Source organism: Trichechus manatus, unplaced genomic scaffold (genome assembly GCF_000243295.1).
Source record: "Trichechus manatus latirostris isolate Lorelei unplaced genomic scaffold, TriManLat1.0 scaffold00020, whole genome shotgun sequence".
NCBI classification, from domain to species: Eukaryota; Metazoa; Chordata; class Mammalia; order Sirenia; family Trichechidae; genus Trichechus; species Trichechus manatus.
The window spans coordinates 14,756,330-14,778,722 of record NW_004443956.1 but is presented as its reverse complement, the minus strand read 5'-3'; the positions used below and the strand labels follow the sequence as shown (position 1 = coordinate 14,778,722).

Below are 22,393 nucleotides of genomic sequence, written 5' to 3'. Positions count from 1 at the left end.
GGATTGCTGGATTGTATGGTACTTCTATTTCCAGCTTTTTAAGGAAGCGCCAAATCGATTTCCAAAGTGGTTGTACCATTTTACATTTCCACCAACAGTGTATAAGTGTTCCAGTCTCTCCACCACCTCACCAGCATTTATTAGTTTGTGTTTTTTGGATTAATGCTAGCCTTGTTGGGGTGAGATGATGTCTCATTGTAGTTTTGATTGGCATTTTTCTCTAATGGCTAATGATCGTGAGCATTTCTTCATGTGCCTGTTAGCCACCTGAATATCTTCTTTGGAAAAGTGCCTGTTTATATCCTTTGCCCGTTTTTTAATTGGGTTATTTGTCTGTTTGTTGTTGAGGTTTTGCAGTATGTTGTAGATTTTAGAGATTAGACGCTGATCGGATTTGTCATAGCCAAAAATTTTTTCCCAGTCTGTAGGTTGTCTTTTGACGCTTTTGGTGAGGTCTTTCGAGGAGCGTAAGTGTTTGATTTTTTGGGAGCTCCCAGTTATCTAGTCTCTCTTCCTGGTGCCTGTGCATTGTTACTTATGGTTCGTATTGTGTTTATGCCATGTATTACGGCTCCAAGCGTTGTCCCTATTTTTTCTTCCATGATCTTTATCCTTTGCAATTTTATATTTAAGTCTTTGTTCCATTTTGGGTTAGTTTTTGTGCATGGTGTGAGGTATGAGTCTTGTTTCAGTTTTTTGCAAATGGATATCTAGTTATGCCAGCACCATTTGTTAAAGAGACTGCCTTTTCCCCAATTAATGGACTTTGGTCCTTTGTCAAATACCAGCTGCTCATAGGTGGTTGAATTTATGTCTGGATTCTCAACTCCGTTCCATTGGTCTATGTATCTGTTGTTGTACCAGTACCAGGCTGTTTTGACTACCGTGGCAGTATAATAGGTTCTAAAATGAGGTAGTGTGAGGCCTCCCACTTTGTTCTTCTTGAGTAATGCTTTACTTATTCGGGGCCTCTTCCCTTTCCATGTGAATTTGATGATTTGTTTCTCCATCTCATTAAAAAGTGCCGGTGGAGTTTGGATCAGGGTTGCATGGTATCTACAGATTGCTTTGGGTAGAACTGACATTTTCACAATGTTGAGTCTACCTATCCATGAGCAAGGTATGTTTTTCCACTTATGCAGGTCTCTTTTGGTTTCTTGTAGCAGTGTCTTGTAGTTTTCGTTGTATAGGTCTTTTACTTCTCTGGTTAGATTTATTCCTAAGTATTTTATCTTCTTGGGGGCTATTGTAAATGGTATTGATTTGGTGATTCCCTCTTTGAGGTTCTCTTTGTTGGTATAAAGGAATGCAATATCGTCTAACTCCCACTGGGATAGCTTAAAGATTTCAACAAGATTCCGACTCATAGCAACCCTACAGGACAGAGTAGAACTGCCCCATAGGGTTTCCAGGGAGCAGGTGGTGGATTCAAACTGTCAACCTTTTGGTTAGCAGCCGAGCTCTTAATCACTGTGCCACCAGGGCTCCAAACAATGTATAATAAGTCTAAAATATGCTTCATGGTCTCTTCCACACTTGTCATAGAGTTTTCTTTGTCGTGGTGGTGGTGGGTTTTTATTAGAGAAAAATGGCATAATGGTTTAACATTTTAGAAATGTGTAATTTTTTTTAAAACACTTCATTGTTGATGCATATTTTGTGTATATCTAAAAAAATCTATGTGCTAAATCTCATTAAAAATTAAAGGTGCCTCTCAGAAGCACAGATTAGAATTGAACATCCCTCTTATGCCTCACAGTGCCCCATGTGTACTTCTGTTATACCACCTGTAATACTTTAGTATACTTTTTTTTAACCTTCTGACTCTTCCCATTAAATTCTCTGAGGATAGGGACTCTGTTACAATTGAATATCCCCAGCATCTAGCTCCGTCCCTGGAACATACTTGATTGAGTATTATCCCTTTTGCAGACTATACGATTGCTCCAGTAATGGTGATAATGCAGAAAACATTTGGGGCTCTTTCTTGGCATTGGAAGGAGTACTAATAGAGATGTTTGAAAGAGGCCAGATAATTGCCTAGACAGGACCTAAGATTAGTTTGATTCTCAGATTAATAGGTTCAAAAATTCAATTTAGCCTCTGTACTCAGATTTTATCAGACTCAGCAATACTGAGTCTGAGGTTGCACAGCATAGTAGAAAAATTCTAGGCTGTTAAGAGTCAAGGAGATCTCGGTTCTGACATTTACTAGTTTTCTCATCTGAAAAATAGAATAATGACAAATAATGTTAATTTTAGAAGAGATAATATATGTAAAATATGTACTGCTAATACCACAGTAAACTCTCAATAAATAGAAGCTATTATTTCATAGTTGTTATGAATGCAAAATCTAGCAGATACTGATTTACAAACCAAATGCCAAATCTATTAATTTACAATGATGGTTGAAACTGCCAAATAGACTAAAATCCTTGTGTCCACTGTGTATTCTTTCCCAGTAGGAACGTCTGCCTCAGAAACCAAATTATAATCAGAAAGTTGCTTAGAGAACCAAGAGAAATGGTTAAATTATTTTAATGGCTCCTGTCACCAAGCCTTGATTGCCTGATGTGTTAATCTTCCCTGAAAGGATTTAACTGTCAATGTCAAGCAGAACTTAATTTGGGTTCCTTTTACCCCAAGGAGCCCTGGTGTCACAGTGGTTAAGTGTTCAACTGCTAGCCAAAAGGTCAGCAGTTCAAATCCACCAGCCGCTCCTTGGAAACTCTCTGGGGCAGTTCCACTGTCCTGTAGGGTCGCTATGAGTCAGAATCGACTCAACAGCAATGGCTTTTTTTTAGTTTTACCCCAAACACTTAGCAAAGTCTTCTTTGTCCTTCCGGAACTTCAAGTTGACTATTTCTTCTTTTGACTCATTCTTCAAATCTAGACAACATCATTAATTATAATTTTCTATTATAGTCGATCTAGTCTGTGTCATATTTTTAGAGTGTGTTCTGCATGCATTTGGAAGATATGGTATCCCATAAAACGACTTCTAGAAATTTTTAATATTATTCTTTATTTGTAAGTTTAAATCTAAGAGTAAATCTATTTCCAAGTATTATGTGGAAGTACTTTCGCCTTCTCTGTACTCAGTACAGGAGCTCTGGTGGCGCAGTGGTTAAGAGCATGGCTGCTAACCAAAAGGTCGGTAGTTCAAATCCACCAGCTGCTGCTTGGAAACCCTATGGCGCAGTTCTACTCTGTTCTGTAGGGTCACTGTGAGTCAGATTGACTCAACAGCAACGGGTTTGGTTTTTGTTTTTTTGGTATTCAATACACTCTGCTTTTGGAACACTATTTTGAATATTCTAAATGGTGAAAATTTCTCATCCTTTGAAAATCAGTTTGATTTTTTAATAATAATGGAAAATCAGATCCAAACTGGCTGAGTAAGGTGGATAACTAAGAGGAATAGGTAGTACCAATGCTTGTTCAAAAAAGTTATGTCAATAAAATTACAGTACTTTGTTAAATACAGTTTTATAAGGAATTTTCAGAGGGGAGGATTCTAAAATGGTTTGAGTAATGGTGGTAAGAATAAACAATTAGAGTAAATAACTTCCCAAGTTAGCCATTCTGATGAAGAGGTTATTCATGTGCATAGATGTTTTAAAATGTCTTCTAGTCATTTCATATATTCCATCTTATTCATAAAACTTCACTGTCTTCAGTCTAAGTTCTTTTAATCTTCTGATTCAGTGGTTCTCATACTTTTTGTTTTAGGATTATATTACACATTTAAAAATTGTTGAAGATTCCAAAGAGCTTTTGATTATCTGGGTTATATGTATCAATGGAAACCCTGGTGGCATAGTGGTTAAGAGCTCAGGCTGCTAACCAAAAGGTCGGCAGTTTGAATCCACCAGGCGCTCCTTGGAAACCCTATGGGCCGGCTCTACTCTGTCCTTTAGGGTCGCTATGAGTCGGAATTGACTAGACGGTGATGGGGTTTTTTTTGTTTTATCTAACAATGAAACTGAGAAATTTAAAATTTTAAAATATTTGCATTCACGTACAATAATAATAATAATAATAAATTCATTGACTCTTACCATAAATAATATGTATTTTTACAAAAAGTAACTATTTTCCTAAACTAAAAAAAATTAGAAGGGTGACATTGTTTTACATATTTGCTGCTCAAGAATGGGTCAATCAAAGTTAGCTGGATTCTCATCTTTTCTGCCATATTTTTATGCTGCAGTGTAGTGAATTTCTTTAATATGGCCCTTTTAGCCCTGGTCGTGTGACTTCCACAAAATGATTGTGTGGGATAATGCAAATGAGGTACTTTTGGCTGTCCAAGGAGATTGGACAGCCTGCTAATAATGCAAATAAGGTACATGGTAGCCTCCATGGGTGGGACCGTGCTAATAAGGTGTACTGAATCCTAATAAAGGAATTAGCCAGTTTTGCCACTCTGCTAGACTTAATGGGAGCCAATCCCAGAAGCGGAGAAGGGGACCTCCCTGTCATCTAGAAGAAGAGCCAGGAGTGAATCACATCTTTTGGACCAGGGTCCCTGTGCTGAGACCCTCCTAGACCCTGCAGACAGAGCTGTAACACTGGAGACGGTGCAAAATGGCGAGTAGCAGCAGCAGAGAAATGGTGGTAACAGAACCAGGAGACCAGAGTGAGCCAGTTTGGTGGGCTTTTTAGCCCACGGAGCAAGGTGGCTACAGTGGACGTGCTGACCAGCAGCATGAGACAGTTGAACGCCTTCAGGCAGGAGGCTTGTTGGTGGAGTGAGGTACCTCCAGGCACTTATTGGCAGAGCTAAAGAGCTTTGTAACACTTGCTGGATTAGGGCAGATGCCAGGCCCAAGGGGCAGAGGGCCTAGGGGCTGACAGAGAGGCCTGCCTGCGGGCATGGCCCATTAGAAGCTGTCCTGATCAAAGAACTGTATCCTAAGTCATTTCTAATCCTGAATTGTAACCTGTCAACTTCCGTAATAAACCCCATAACTCTGAGTGTGGTCTGTGAGTTCTGTGTGGCCGTTGTAACAAATTACAGAACCCAGCAGAGAAGCAGGGAGTGCCATGGGAGGGACAGCTGGTACCAGAATTGGTAAAAAGGTTGGAGGGTGGAGGTATGTTTGACCTCCACCTCATAGGAATCAGCCTTGGGCTGATGTTGATGTTGATTCTCCTCCCCTTCGTGAAGTTAGACGACGGGGAGGTCTGATACCACACTGCAATTTTTACATATACAAATAACACGTTAATGTTTTTTGCAAACTTCATCCTCCTCCCCAGGTATTTTCATAAGCATGGTATGCTAACCTTTTTTTACCCGACCTACCCGTTGCCATCGAGTGGATTCCGACTCATAACAACCCTATAGGACAGAGTAGAACTGCCCCATAGGGTTTCCAAGGAGCGGCTGGTGGATTTGTTTGTTTTTTTAATTTCATTTTATTTTTTTATTGTACTTTAGGTGAAAGTTTACAGCTCAAGTTAATCTCTCATTAAAAATTTTATACACATATTGTCATGTGATACTAGTTGCAGTCCCTACAATGTGACAGCACACTCCCCCTTTCCACCCCAGGTTTTCCGTGTCCATCCAACCAGCTCCTACCCCTTCCTGCCTTCTCATCCTGCCTCCAGACAGGAGCCACCCATTTGGTCTCGTGTATTTGCTTTAACTAAGAAGCATACTCCTCTCGAGTATTATTTTATGTCTTATAGTCCAGTCTTATCTTTGTCTGAAGAGTAGTCTTTGGGAATGGTTTTAGTTCTGGGTTAACATAGCGTCTGAGGGCCATGGTTTCAGGGGTTCCCCCAGTCTCAGTCAGACCATTAAGTCTGGTCTTTTTGTGTGAATTTGAGTTCTGTTCCACACTTTTCTCCTGCTCCATCAGGGACTCTTTGTTGTGTTCCCTGTCAGGGTGGTCATTGGTGGTAGCTGGTCACCATCTAGTTCTTCTGGTCTCAGGCTGATAGAGTCTCTGGTTTATGCGACCCTTTTGTCTCTTGAGCTAATATTTTCCTTGTGTCTTTGGCGTTCTTTATTCTCCTTTGCTCCAAGTGGGTTGGGACCAATTGACGCATCTTAGATGGCTGCTCGCAAGCTTTTAAGACCCCAGATGCCACTCATCAAAGTAGGATGCAGAACATTTTCTTAATAAACTTTGTTATGCCAGTTGACCTAGATGTCCCCCAAAACCATAGTCCCCAGACCCCGTGGCTGGTGTATTTGAACCACTAACCTTTTGGTTAGCAGCCATAGTTCTTAACCACTGCACCACCACAAGGCTGACCTCAGTCTCCAGCCCCTCCAGGGTCCCACATGACCCAAAGCCCCCACTATAAATCACATTGTTAGACTATTGGGTGTGGCTCAAGGCTTTCAGGTAAACAAAGACACTTTTATCAGGCAGGACATTTCAAGGGTTTACAGATTACCTTCCATGAGCTGAGGGCAAAGGCCAGATCTCTCTGTGGGCAAAGTTACTATCCTGTGTCATCACCTGGACTCTTAAGAAGACGTGTACTCAAGAATTACAGTTTAATAAAACTAGAAATCTGTACTGCTTCATCAAAGAGATTCTTATGTGGAACTGGAAATTTTTATTATTTAACTGCAAGTGCATGGTGGTGAAGAACACAATGTGTACTAGTACGTTTTAATGCCACTGCCTTGATTGTGCCAAGTGCTAGCAGTTTTACTCACCAGAGCTTTTGCATCATCAGTGCAAATGTCAACGCAATGTTTTGACAAATCATGTTTTAGTATTTTTATGAAAATAATTTTGACCATATGTACCCTTTTGGAATCTGCTTTCTCAAAGCACTCCATCTGTATCTTTCTCATGGTATTTGCCAGGGATTACCTTGTTTTGTAATATAATATCTCCTAGAGGACTAAGACTTCAGGTTCTTTGAGGTTAGGCCAGTTGTCTTTACAGTCTCCATTACCTAGCACAGTGCTTTGCACATAATAGGAAGTCAGTAAATACTTGCTGAATTGATGTGTAGAACCTTTTTCATTACTTTAGGTATGTTTCAAAACTCTTGCATCAGTTAAAAAAAATGCAAATAATGGGTGACTGCTTTTCTTCCCATTTGTGATGTGCTTTGTTTTTGTTTTTTCTTTTGTTGTATAGAAGGGTTGTCAAATCAAGGCTGATTTCTTAAAAACTTGAGGTTCAGCTTTGTTTACATTTCCCTCGGTCACCAAGTTCTGCTTCCTTTCATCTACCTACCTCTGCCTCGGTTTAGGCACTCCCCCTGCAGATTAGTGTGATAGATTTCAACCTTCTCTCTGCAGTCTGACTCTTAGTGGATCTACCCCGCTCTCTACCATAGTGAGCTGTTTGAATGCAGATAATAATAGCTAATACTTACATAGGGCTTCCTCTGTGCCAAGCACTCTTTTAACATATTTAATCCTCAACAACCTTGTGAAGGAGGTACTCCCTTGGGAGGGAGGCCCAGAGAAGTGACCTAGGGAGCCTGGTTCTGTAGTTCCAAGTGTCTGCTCATAGCAACTATGCTAGACTGTCTCACTGCTTAGCATAAAACCCCTTGGTGTCTTGTTTTTGTCTGCAGGCTAAAGGTCAAGCTCCTAAACATGCCCTTTAAGACCTTCCATGATCCAATTTCTGCTCTTTTAGGACCTCGTGATCTCCTACCTTTTTCATGCTGCAAGCTCTGGCAATTCCAGTCTGCTTCTACCTTACCTGCACAGTGCTATGTAAAACCTCTGTGCCTTAGCTGATGCTGTCCCATCTGCCTGTGCCCCATTCATCTAACGAATTCCTATTTTTGAGATTCATCTCAGGTGGTAGCTCTGAAGTTTTCCTTGACCTTTCTCCTTTGTTCCTCTCCCCACTAGGTAAGGAGCTGACAGTATGATGTGGGAGACACATGACTGTATTACAGGTGTGTTAAGTACCATAAGAAAGATAACTTTATAACAAAGACAGATATTTTGCAGTTTGCAGCTTGGTCTTTTAGCCCAGAGTAGACTATTAGGGTAGGACTCATTTTACACCATTAGTATTTGGTACCTAAACAAAAAGTGAAATGTTTTCTGAATAAATGAATACTTCTCCTAAATTGTATTTCCTATTTCATAATTGCCTCAAAATCATGAAAAGTCTATAGACTTTTGGAAAAGTATAAATATAGATTTCTCGGATTTGATATGTTTAGGTAATGAATTTTTCTTCTCTCTTTTTTTCTTTCACAAGCTTCTTGCCCGACTTGAAGGTAGAAGTTCCTTGAAAGAAATAGAGCCATACCTGTTTGCTGACGAAGAATCACCTGTACATGGTAAAAACAAAACTTCAAACCAAAATATAGTGTCGTAACTTAAGTTTTACCAAACAAGTTTTTTCCCCAACCTATGTTCATATATATCCACATACTCCTAGCAAAAAGTTATGTAGTTAAATTGTAAAATTAAACCTGAGAAGCAGACCATGACAGAAAAATTTTAAGCCAGATATCTCCAACCCTTCCTTTATTTGTGTCAGATGTGATGAATTTTGGCATGTCTGGGGTAAATCTTTAGAATAAACATCAACCTCTCTCTTTTGTTCCAACATATAATGTGAGAGTTTTTAAAATTGTGGTTTGTTTACATTCTTAAGAAGTTTGTACAATCACAGGAAAAATCCTTAGGTACCCACTTGTTGTATTAGTAGTTCTACAGTGGGGAAAACAGGTACTCTCTAGTTCGTTAGCACTTCTCTGCTAGGGAAAATATATAAAGAAGGTAACACACTTTATTTTTTGCTTTTTTTAAATTTAATAGTTTTATTAACATGTAATTACACAGCATACAGTTGACCCATTTAAAGTGTACAATTCAGTGGTATTTAGTATATTCACAATGTTTTGCAGCCATCATCACAATATTTTCATCACCCCAAAAAGAAACCCTGTACCTATTAGTTGTCACTCCCCATGTCCTCTCAACTCCCTCAGCCCTAGGGAACCGACTTTCTGACTCTGTAGATTTGCCTGTTGTGGAATCATACAATAATGTAGTCTTTGACTGGCTTCTTTTGCTTACACAGTGAAACCTGTGAGAGCCAGAACTTGATGGGACTGCCTTGTTTTTTGGGGTCTCGCGATTTTTCTGCTTTTGACAGGGTGCAGTCTTACATTTTTCTTTCACTCGTTTTAGTGAAAAATATTTTAGTTTTCGTTCTTTGACAGATATCCAGCTTACACAGGTTCCGGCTTTTGCAAGTTTTATTGTGTAATGTTTTCAAGCTTCATCCATATTGTAGCATGAATCAATACTTCACTCCTTTTTATTGCAGAATAATATTTCATTGTGGATATGCCACACTGTTTATCCATTCATCTGTTGATGGACATGTTTGGTTGTTATGAGTAATGCTGTTATGATCATTCATGTACAAGTTTTTGTGTGGACATATGTTTTCAGTCCCCTTGGGTATGTACCTATGAGTGGGATTGCTCGGTCAGTTGGTAACTCTGTGTTTAACTTTTTGAGAAACTGCCAAACTGTTTTCCAAAGCAGCTGCACAGTTTACATTGCCTCCACTACTTTGTGAGGGTTCCAGTTTTTCCACATCCACACCAGCATTTGTTAAGTAGCAGAACAAAGATCTTATTTATATATACTTAAAGGGTCCAGCTGAGTGAATATGGGCACATGTGGCCCTACATGCAAGTAACTTTGCAAACCTAGACACAAGTGTGTATGTATCCATGTATCTGTGTCCCATAGGTACCTAGGTCTGTACCCATGCCAGTCTGTCTGCAAGCAGACACGTAGAAAGGAATTAAGAAGAATATATACTAAATTGTTGGCAGTGGTGACCTACTAAGGATTGGAGCACGAATAGAAAAGTAGTTTATATTTTGCATTTTACTCCTTACATACTTCTGCATCACTTTAATTTTGTTTAATGATAGCATATAAATATTACTGTATAAAAAGGGGGATTTGTCTTAGTTACCTCGTGCTGCCGTAACAGAAATACCACATGTAGGTGGCTTTAAAGAACAGAAATATATTTTCTCACAGTTCGGAGGCTAAATGTCTAAACTGGAATCCCAGCTTGTCAGTTCTTTCTGTGAGCCTCTCCTAGTTTCTGGTGTTTGCCAGCAATTCTTGGTGTTCCTTTGCTTGTAGATGAGTCCTCACATGGCATCTGGTTCCCCTGGTGTGTGTGTGTCTGTTCTGCTCTTTTTATAACTCTGAAGTGATTAGGTTTAGGACACACCCTACTCTGATATGACCTCATTAGCATAAAAAAAGAAAAGCCTTTGTTTCCGAACAGGATCACATCTAGAGGTACAGAGGCCAGGACTTCAATACATATTTTGAGGGGACACAGTTCAGTCCATAACAGGGTTCTTATGAATAACTGATGTTGATAAAATACAATACTCAATTTTTAGCATATAAATGAACATTGTTCTTTCAATAAAAAATGCTTATGGTATTTTATATAACTTAGCACCTGTCACTAACCTGTAGCAGTATATGATGGTTTCAATTTCTCCATTTCCTACAAACAATTGTTATTGTCTACTTGATTATAGCCATCCTAGTGAGTATGTAGTGGTATCCCATTGTGGGCTTGATTTGCATTTCCCTGATGGCTAATGATGTTGGGCATTTTTACATGTGCTTATCGGAAACCCTGGTGGCGTAGTGGATAAGAGCTATGGTTACTAACCGAAAGGTTGGCAGTTCGAATCCGCCAGGCGCCCCTTGGAAACCATATGGGGTAGTTCTACTCTGTCCTTTAGGGTCACTATGAGTTGGAATTGACTCAATGGCAACGGGTTTTTTTGTTATTTTTGGTAGTGGCCATTTGTGTATCTTCTTTGGAGAAGTGTTTATTCATATCCTTAGCCTATTTTCAAAATTGGACTGTTCTTGTTTTCATTATTGATATGTAAGGATCTTTTCTGTATTCTAGATAGCAAAACAAAGGTCTTATTTATATATACTTTTTTTTTTTTAAGGGTCCAGCTGAATGAGTATGGGCACATGTGGCCCTGCATACAAATAACTTTTATATATGATTTGCAAACATTTTTCCCACGCTGTGGGTTGTCTTTTCACTTTTTTTGATGGTGTCCTTTGAAGCAGAAAAATTAATTTTGATGAAATCCAGTTTATCAATTTTTTTTCTTTTGTCATTCATGCTTTTGGTGCCATATCTAAGAAACCATTGCTTAACTCAAGATCGTGAAGATTTATGGCTCTGTTTTCTTCTAAGAGTCTTATAGTTTTAGCTCTTACATTGAGGTTTATGTTTCATTTTGAGTTAATTTTTATATATAGGATGAAATAGGGGTCTAATCTCATTATTTTGCATGCAACTCAACTATCCAGTTGTCCAGGCACCAATTCTTGAAAGACCATTCTTTCCCCATTGAATTATCTTGGCACTCTTGTCAAAAACCAATTTACCATAAATGAATGGGTTTTATTTGTCAATTCTGTTCCATTCATCTGTGTGTCTACCTTTATGCTAGTACCACACTGTTTTGATTCCTATAGCTGTGTAGTAAGTTTTGAGATAGGAAATGGTTGTTCTCCAATTTTGTTTTTTTTCAAGATTGTTTTGTCCATTCTAGGCCCTTTGAATTTCCATGTGAAGTTTAGGATCAGCTTGTCAATTTCTATAAAACAGGAAGCTGGGATTTTGATGGGTGTTGTATTGAATGTGTCCATCAATTTGGGGACTAGTGCTATTTTAAATATAGTCATGCATCCATTAACGTCCACAATATAGTCTGTGAAATAGGGCATTACGTGATACGGATGTTGTGTGAACATCATATTGTATACTTAGCAAAGCTATATGGGATGCCTTTTGTTTCACTTCCAAATTGATACTTCTTCTTTGCCTCTTGCAGCTGCTATCACTTGCACTAGTTTTGCTGCATTTGGGAGCCATGATGCACTTCACAGTAATATTTTATAAATAAAATTAAACATACAATGCTACAACACCCAAGAGATGTACGATAACACAAGATGGGATGCTGCTACCTACAAGCTGAAGCAAACACTGTCGTACAGTAAACTTTTTATTTGTAAGTAAGGAAAGTTCACATTAAAATAATGATAGAAAGTATAGTAAAGTACATACAGAGGCCAGTAACATAGGCATTTATTATGACTATCAAGACATATGTGTTATAGGTTATGTATGTACTGTACCATTATACGCCTGGCAGTGCAATCACTTTGTATACAAGAGACATGAAATACATGTGTTGCGTGCAGGAAGCTGTTGTGTTTTCTACATCTGCTTATGTCTGCTACGTCTCATTCTCTGATTGGGATTTCTGAACTGTGTTATAACCTTATGGGACCATGGATTTATATGTGGTCAGACGTTGTCCGAATGGACATTTTGCAGCACATGACTGTACTGAGTCTTCTGATCCATGAACACAGCACGTCTTTCCGTTTATTAAGTCCTCTTCAACTGTTTTCAACAGTGTTTTGTAGTTTTCAGAGTATAAGTTTTACACATCTTTTGTTAAATTAATCCTAAGTATTTTATTCTTTTTGATGCTATTCTAAGTGGAATTGTTTTCTTAATTTCATTTTCAAATGGTAGCACAGTGGTTAAGAGCTCAGGCTGCTAACCAAAAGGTCGGCAGTTCAAATCCACCAGGCACTTCTTGGAAACCCTATGGGGCAGTTCTCTCTGTACTGTAAGGTAGCTGTGAGTTGGAATCAACTCAATGGCAATGGGTTTGGTTTTGGTTTAGTGTATAGAAATAGAATTGATTGTTGTATATTGCTCTTGTATCCTGCAACCTCTGAACTTGTTTTTCAAGTTATGTGTGTGCGTATGCGTGTGTGTGGATTCTTAGGGTTTTTTATGTACAAGATCATGTGATCTGCTAATAAAGATAGTTTTACTTTTTCCTTTCCAATCTGAATGCCTTTTATTTCATTTTCTTGCTAGATCTCTGGCTAAAACCTCCAGTGCAATCTTGAATTGAAGTGTTAGAGTGGCCATTCTTTTCTTGTTCCTGACCTTAGGGGAAAAGAGTCAGTCTTTCCCCCATTAAGTATGATGTTAGCTATGGGTTTTTCATAGATACCCTTTATCAGGTTGAGGAAGTTCCCTTCTAGTCCTAGTTTTTCTACTGATTTTATCATGAAAGGATGTTAGATATTGTCAAATTGTTTTTCACATATATTGAGATAATCATGGTTCTTTTCATTTATTATGTTAATAGAATGTGCTACATTAATTGAATTTTTTGGATGTTAAACTAATCTCGCATTCATGGGAGAAATCCTGCATGGTCATAGTGTATAATCCTCTTTTACTTTGCTGGATTTGGTGTGCTGATATTTTGTTGTGGATTTTTGCATCTATATTAATATTGATAGTGGTCTCTAGTTTCCTTATGATGTCTTTGTCCAATTTTGGTATCAGGGTAATATACAAGCCTCATAGAATGAGTTTAAGTGTTCTCCTATTTTTTGAAGGCTGAAGAGTTGACATTAATTCTTCTTTAAATGTTAGCTAGAATTCACTAATTAAACCATCTTGTTCTGAGCTTGCTTTGTACAATGTTTTTTGATTACTAATTTAGTCTCTTTACTTGTTATATGTTTATTCATATTTTCTATTTCTTCTTGAGTCAGCTTTGTAAGTTTGTGTCTTTCTAGGAATTTGTCCATTTCATCTAGGTTATCTAATTTATTGGCATATAGCATTCCCTTATAATTGTTTTTATTTTAGCAGGGCTGTTAGTATTATCTTCTCTTTCAAACCTGATTTTATTAATTTGCATCTTCACTTTTTTTTTCTTGGGCAGTCTAGCTAAAGGTTTATCCATTTTATTGATCTTTACAAAGAGCCCACTTTTGATTTTGTTAATGTTCTCTGTTGTTTTTCTATTCTCTATTTCATTAATTTCCACTTCAATTTGTATTATTCCATTTCTTCTACTTGCTTTGGGTTCAGTTTACCCTTCTTTTTCTGGTTTCTAAAGATGGAAGGTTAAGTTATTGGTTTGATATTTTCTTTTCAGTTTAGGCTTTTACAGCTCTAAATTTCTTCTAAGCACTGTGTTAACTGCATCCCATAGACTTTGTTATGATATGTTTTCATTTTCATTCATCTCAAAGTATTTTTAAATTTCCTTTGTAATTTCTCCTTTGACCCAGTGGTTATTTTAGAGTATATCTTTTAATTACCACATATTGCAAATGTCTCAAATTTCCTTTTTTAAATTAATTTCTGTTTTCATTTTTCTCTGATTGAAGAACATACTTCTATTATTTTAATCCTTTTAAATTTATTGAGACTCGTTTTATGGTTTAACATGCTCTATCCTGGAGAATATTCCATATGCACTAGAGAAGAATGTGTATTCTGCTGTGGTTGTGTCTAGTGTCTATAGTTCTACTTGGTTTATAAAGTTATTCAAGTCTATTTTCTTGTTGCTCTTCAGTCTAGTTGTTCTACACATTATCGACAAAGGAGTATTGAAGTCTCCAGCTATTACTGTTGAATTATCTATTTCTCCCTTCAGTTCTGTCCATTTCTGCTTCATGTAAGTTTATTATTATATCTTCTTGCTGGATTGACCATTTTATTATAAAATACCCTTCTTTGTTTTTAGTAACAATTTTTGTCTTAAAGTCTTTTTTGTCTGATAATGGTATAGTTTTTTCCACCATTTTACCTTCAGCCTCTTGTGTCTTTGGATCTAAAGTGTGTCCATTGTAGTCAGCCTAAAGTTGGATCGTGATTTTTTTTTTTAATTTCTTTCTGCCAATCTCTGCCTTTTGATTGGAGTATTTAGTACATTTACACTTACTGTAATTACTAGTAAGATAGGATTTATGTCTGCCATTTTGCTATTTGTTTTTTATATGTGTTATATATTTTTCTCTAGTCCTTTACTGCCTTCTTTTGTATCAAACAGACATTTTTGTAGTGTACCATTTTAATTTCCTTCTCACTACTTTTACTATATATTATAAATTATTTTCTTAGTGATTGCCCTGGTAATTACAATTAACATCTTAATTAATAATCTAATTTGAATTAATACCAACTTAATTTCAATAGTTTGTAAAAACTTTGCTCCGTTCCTTCACCTTCACCTTTGTGCTGTTATTTCATAGAAATTGCATCTTTATACAGTATACATCCATAAACACAGTTATAATTATTACTTAATGCAGAGAGATGAAAAGAGCGACAAACAAAAAACATTTATATTGTCTTTTATATTTACCTATGTAGTTACTTTTGCCTTTGTTCTTTCTTTCTTCATGTGGATCCAAATTATTCTCTAGCATCCTTTAATTTCAGCCTGAAGGACTCCCTTTAGTATTTCTTGTAGTGTATGTCTGCTAGCGAAAAATTCTCTTAGATTTTATTAAAATCCGAGAATGTCTTAATTACTCCTCGTTTCTGAAAGATAGTTTTGCTGGATTTAGAATTCTTGGTTGATACGTTTTTTCTTTAACATTTTGTAGATGTCATCTGATTACCTTCTGACTTTTGTGATTTCTAATGAGGTCAGCTGTTGAATGTTTTTCACTAAGTTTGGAAAGTTTTTGGTCATTATTTCTTCAGATATTTGTTCAGCTCCTCTCTCTTTCTCTTTTCCTTCTGGGGCTTCCACAATGTATATGTTGGTACACTTAATGGTGTCCCCCAGGTCTGTGAGGCCATTTCTTTTTTTTTTTTAATTTATTTTCTGTTTTTTAACAGAAATAATCTCTAGCTCATATGTGGTTTGGATCCTGTCTAGTAAATCTTTCATTTCAGTTATTGTACTTTTCTACCCCAGAATTTCTATTTGTTTCTGTTTTATAATTTCTGTCTTTATTGATATGTTCTCTATTTGGTAAAAAAATCATTCTCATACTTTCATAAGTTTCAACTCAATAATATCACTTCCTATAGAGAGAATAGAAAGATAGTTCAGTCTTTTTGTCTAATGGTTGAACAAAATTTGTCTATTATTGGTAGTTCAGAAAAATTTTTTCTAACTTTTTACTTTATTATTGGTAAAGTATAAATTTTTAGAACCGTTGCCAACTTTGGACAGTGTCTTTCATATATGAGTTGTTACATTATACTTACTGTTTGTTACAGCTTAGTGCCTTTACAAACACAGGAATCCTGATAAATTCTATTTCACATGATTTCCACCCCCTCAAGAAACGGTGGTGTGTTTATCAATGTATACCCTGCATTATTTCCATTTTGATTATTTATCTATAAGAACCATGTTCTCTACTTTAAAATGTTATATGTCTGATGATTGAAGGATTTTTACAGACTTGTTTCCGGCTCTGTATATTACAAACCTTGTTTTTCCATCATTAGCACATATTTCCAGTCCTGAGCACTACAGAACACATTCATATTTGTATATAACTTTGGCCCTTCACCATGAGTCGAGCCAGCTATCAGTTAATTATGTATGGAAGTGACTGTACAGTATAAATACATCCCAAATTAAATGTATCTCCAATAAACTTCTCTTTATCCAGGAACCAGAAATGTATGGGGTGCTCCCTGTTTGCAAAACAGTATTTTTCCACCCAATAAAACCTTTTAACTCTTAAAAATTTAAATAAATAAGGGGAAGCGTGTGGAGAAGTTGGAGTAGAGAAAGACAATGATCCTAATTGATTGTGATAAAAATATCTTGCTTTTGCAAATTTTACAAAAAACGTATGACCATGTAACAAATTGGTAGGATCCTTCTCAGAGCAAACTTGGGGTGAAGCAGCTGATGGGCTCTGGACCTTACACTGTATTAACATTATAGTGAATCTATCTGCATTCCTTCCGTTTTGTGCTCTGCCATCTTCAGATGAAACTTCTACCTTTTGATCTAGAGTGTCTGCTGTCACTCCTACTACTACGTCTTCATGTGCACCAGCAGAAAGCGTTTAGGGAAGAACATAAGCCAGGATTTGCATACACCATTTCCACTCATACCTCATTGGCGTCAACCTACTGACGTGGCCACACATGGCTGCAGTAGAGGCTGAAGAAGTGGGATGTTTAGCTGCATGACCATGTCACAGCAAAAAACTTCTGTTACTATATATGAACCTTTATTGGGGGTGAGGGGATCATAGTATCTGCCACAGTCTACCCTTTTGACCACTAAAATATCTGTGCACTCACTGCCTTTTCGTGGGATTCAGTTTTACCATCCCATTACTGAATGAGCTCAAATTCTAGTATTTCTGATTGCACAGAATGCTTTCTTTCCATCGGATCTGGATGTGGCTCCTCAAGATCAGCAGTCTATAATTAAAAGACAAATCATGTGCCTGTGTACCTCTCTCATGCTCAGATTACACACAATATCCAGTAATAGATGGGAACAGAATAACCACAATAAAAAGTCCCATTCAGAAAGGAGGAGGATGAGAAACATAGCAGTGGTCCCTAGCAATGACTAAATCCCACAGGGCAGGAATTGTGAAAACTCCTTGTCCTGGCAGTAAGGTAAGTTTCTTGGTTAGCCCATCTTGCAGTCCCTAGCTTTGCCTTCTGGGAACTGCTCATTATTCTTTACCGTCACATGTGAAGTGGGTAGTGGCAAATATGCCTTTGTAGGGACTGTATAGTTTTTGCAGACTGCTTTCTGGGCCCAGAGTTTGCATTCAGAGCTAAGCAACATAAGTTTTTGCAGGCCAAGACCAGAGTTATAGTTTCTTTAGAAATAGTGTTTCCTAAAAGTCTTAGAAGGGTTTTGGTTTATTTGCTTTCAGCCAATTCCTTCTGCAAGTTACTAATGGCTAAGTTCTTACCTAGACATGTTTCTTAAGTAGGAAGACTTTATTTCCTTGCCTCTTAGCTCTGCCCAGTCTTCTCTGGAGGCTTGGGTGGAAGGTGGCCACACCCTTAATCTGTTCTTTGCTGCTGGCCTAGCCCCAAATGTCTGATGCAGAACTGTTGAGAGCTGCTTGGAAAAGACTTGGAACTGCAGTCTTATCTTCTGCTCAGATTACTTTTTAAAAGCCAGTTCTCTTGCCTCCCATTTCTGCTTGCAAATCGGCTAAATTGAACCCTAGTTCAAGAGGCCAGAGCAACCAACACCTACCAATATTCTGACTTTTCTCAATCTCTTCTAGAGCCACAGGCTAGGCCTGTAGTCTCTTTTTAGATACATAGACAACAGCTTTACCCTGATCTAACAAGTGATCCCAGCTCTTATCTTCTAATGTCTGTTCTCACTACCTGCTACACCAATGTCACAATTTTTAGAAGTTTGTAAAACGCTATCATGTTTAGTCACTAACAAAGTTAACTTAAAACTACCATAGATCCTATAACTGCTAGTTTAGATATGTACTCCATTGGAGCAATAGTAGATATAAGACTGGGGTCGTAAGGATTATTTATCAACAATAGTAGTTTATCCGAAATTGTTATAGGGTAGCTGAAGTTGAAGCAGTAGGAGATTTAAGAGTTATAAGAGTCCCTAATGCTGTGGTTAAGAGCTAGGGCTGCTAACCGAAAGGTCGGCAGTTTCAACCCACCAGCTGCTCCTTGGAAACCCTATAGGGTGGTTCTACTCTGTCCTGTAGGATCTCTATGAGTCGGAATCGACTCATCGGCAAAGAGTTTGGTTTTTGGTTTGTTTGTTTGTTTTAATGCTGTTGTAAACATACTTTTAATGCTTTTTTTCGATAATAGTTAATGTCATGTACCAACTCATTACCTCTTCGGTATTGTAGTGATTATAATCTTCAAAATCAACAAATTTGTTACACAATTAGTAGGTTGATATCAAGATGATATATTTTTTGGCTTTTCTTTCTTTTCCCTGTTTGATGGATCTTTAGACACATAAACTCACTCTGACAATCTGTTACCCAAACTCCTTGCAGCATTCTATTTATGAGAGTAACTATCAAGGCCAAACCATGCTGATTTTCTGAGTTACTTTAGTTTGTCAAGTGCCAAACTATAGGGGTTTTTTTTTCTTACTGTGAGTTGTTATATTTAATACTTTTGCTAGACAACGGTGCTATTTTTTCTAACAGCTCATAGAAACATATGGGATAGGGATGTCAAGTAAAGTTAAGAGGAATGTGTCCCCTCTATAGAACATAGTGTTTGATCTTAAAATTAAACAGTAAATGTTTATTAAATCAGTAAAACTGATTTCAATTCAGCATTAAATGTATTTATAGAGAACCTAATTCAAAGACCTTAATGATAATATTCATGAGTAATTTGCAAGTTTGCAGATTTGATTTCCCCAGTTGTTATAAATGACCTCTTTGTATTAGTTTCCTAGGACCCCTGTAACAAAGTACCATAAAGTAGGTAGCTTTAAGCAACAGAAATTGATTCTCTCACAGTTCTGGAGGCTAAAAGTCTGAATACAGGGTGTTGACAGGGTCTCTGAAGTCTCTAGAGAAAGATCCTTTCTTATTTCTCCAGGCTTCTGCTCGCCCCAGATGATCCTTGGCTCGCAGCTATGGCATAACTGTCATCAATCACATGGTCATCTTCCCTCTGTCTCTCTGTGTCTCTTTTCCTTTTTTTAAGGGCATCACTCAGATTGGGTCAGAACCCACCCTACTCCGGTATGACCTCATGTTAACTGATAACATCTTCAAAGAACCTATTTCCAAACAAGTTCACATTCACAGGTACTGGGGGGTTAGGACGTCTATGTATCTTTTTGTGGGACACAATTCAATCTATAACACCTGCTTAACTAATAATCTGGAAAGGAGAAGAGTTTTTATCCACCTAATAATCTCTTAACCAAGGACTTAACCTTAATGTTATTTTCCTCAGTTTCATTCATGCCAAACCAAGGACTTAAGGAATCTACATACAGGTAGTCCCCTACTTACAACAGGGTTCCATTCTGACACTCCGTGGTAAATCAGTTCTGACGTAAGTTGAATACCTCCTTTTTTTTTTAGTTTTCATCATTATTGCCTTTTATTATCAGTATCTTTATAAATCCAATCTTTATTTGTCTTTGGGGTTGGAAATATTACATATAAACACACATACAAACAGTACATATAAACTTATTTTAACATATACATACATAAAATATACAAATCATACAAGTTTACTCTGATGATGAAGAAGAGTTGGATTGCACTGGCATTTTGTCAGCTGTGGTAATAACTCCACTTGTGGAAGGTTCTGGTTCATCTGGATTATCCCTGGGAGTGGGGATGACATTTCTACTCAGAAAATTAGAGTTGTCTATACGATCCTTTTTTCTTTATATACTTCGCAGTAATGTCTCACTCTTCTCAAATCTGCCTATTGATTTTAGCAAAGTGATCAGCGTTTGGATCTATGTTTTCAAGCAACTGAAGCCCCTGATTTAGTTTAGAAGAAACTTCAGCTAATCTTTTCACTGTAAAATTGCTTGACAACTTCTCTTCTCCCTCTTCCTCAAATTATTTCTTTCTTCTTCAGCATTTCTTTTGTCTTCAAAATCCATTAAGTCCTGATCTGTCAGTTCTCTTTCTTTGTGATCTATGAGCTGTTCCACATTGACTATCAAATTATGCACTGCAACACTGTATGTAATACGTATTACTAATGATAAGATATATACAAAAAAACCCCACAGGTGTTTGTAAGTATAGTTTGTCCTAACTCAAATACGTCGTAAATTGAGGACTACCCATACTTACCATATACTTGCTTAGTTAATATAGGAATTAGTAAATCCTTGTTAAAACATGTAGGTAAGTGCTTTCAAGTACTTAGTCTTTTGAGTTTTGCTGAAAGATGTTTATTAGCAATACCCCTCTCCAAGAAAATACTTCGCAAAATTTTCATTAGTTCCCTATTCTGGGAAGTCCAGAAATACCCAGAGATATTTTACAATTACCCTCTGACCAGTAAGCATGTATTTCTATCTCTCTGTGGCATCCCTCTCCTTTTTTTCTAATTACTCATGTACTCCCTAACTTTATACAATCCGATTTCTATCCTTGTTTTACTTTAAAAATAGTGAATGCTTCTATAGTGCTTTTTTACTATCTTCTGAGTATCTCAGTTTTTGAAAATTGACTCACAAAATAATACATTAAATGTGGTTTTGTGAACAACATATTACTGCGCTAATGTCACTAGCTTGGACCAATTCAGTGATCTTTCCCCTGTCTGTCCCCTGCCATTTGTTCATTTTTATGACTTTTCTGCAGCTTTTAGTACTATTTAACATGATTTCATTTTCTTGAACTCCTCTTCTGTGCCATGTGATGTTCTTTCTCCTGAGGAAACTTATTGGCATTTAGGGCCTGACAACCATGGCTCTTAACATCCTAGCCTGTGAAAAACTGCAGTGAAGAATTGTTCCATATTTACATGCCGATAACACTGAGGAACATTGAATTACGGGTTGCTTTCAACTGCATGGAACAGAAGTCCAGCCTAGTGGTTTAACCAAATTGAGGCTTATTTCCTCACATAACAAGCTGTATAGAGGCAGGCTGTGCTTACCTGGTGCAGAGCCCCACATCATTATGAGAGTTCCTGTTCAACTTCCTTAGTGTGTACATGCCTCTCATCATTTTTTCAAGATGGCTGCTTCACCTCCAGAGAGGGTGCAGCAGGGCAGAACAGTGACACCAATTTCAGGGCAGCAAAACTTAGGGATCGCCCACAGACATCAACCTGTACCTCATTGGCTACAACTAGGATATATGGCCCCTCTTTGCAAGGGAAGGCTAAGAAAAATGATTTTTAAGCTGGGTGCATTGTCTTTTCAAACAAAATTGGGGTTTTATACTTAAGGAAAAAGGAGACAATGGATATTGGGTGATCAGTTACCAGAGATGGTGTGTGCTGTGGTAGTTAGTAGACTGTTGAAAGGCCCTAGACCTGTAGCCCTTTATTCTTATCACTCTGCTAGCACCAAGTTAAGTACGAATGCATATGGACTCATCCTCTGCCTAAGTCCCTTTCAGACTTGTCGTTCAGGTTCTTTTGTTGTTGTTGTTCTTTCTTTTTTAAATTTAATTTTTTTTATTGTACTTTAAGTGAAAGTTGATAGAGCAAATTAGTTTCTCATTAAACAGTTAATACACAAATTGTTTTGTGACATTGGTAGCCAACCTGGCAATGTGTCAACACTCTCCCCTTTTCCACCTCAGGTTCTTTGTTTCCATTCATCTAGTTTTCCTGTCCCTTCCTGCCTTCTCATCTTTGCTTTTGGGCTGGTGGGCCCATTAGGCTTATATACCTGATTGAACTACGAAGCACGTTCCTCACGTGTGTTATTGTCAGCCCTATAGACCTGTCTGATCTTTGACTGAAAGTGAACCTCAGGAGTGACTTCAGTACTGAGTTAAAAGGGTGTCCGGGGGCCATACTCTTGGGGTTCCTCCATTCTCTGTCAGACCAGCAAGCCTGGTCTTTTTTTT

The 22,393-nt window shown here is 37.5% G+C and overlaps 1 protein-coding gene across 3 annotated transcripts in view; it reads left to right on the top strand.

The window, feature by feature from the left end:
- XRCC2 (X-ray repair cross complementing 2) overlaps positions 1-22,393 on the top strand; it is a 38,031-nt gene that overhangs the window by 4,927 nt on the left and 10,711 nt on the right. The window contains exons 1-2 of one of the 3 annotated variants that reach the window (XM_023727969.1): positions 7,857-7,899; positions 8,211-8,292. In XM_023727969.1, the coding sequence (XP_023583737.1) occupies positions 7,885-7,899; positions 8,211-8,292 (97 nt within the window). In that variant the 5' untranslated portion in view covers positions 7,857-7,884. Of the gene's footprint in view, positions 1-7,856; positions 7,900-8,210; positions 8,293-11,651; positions 12,055-22,393 lie in introns of those variants that run through there. The other 2 variants (XM_023727968.1, XM_023727970.1) reach the window with 2 other exon arrangements.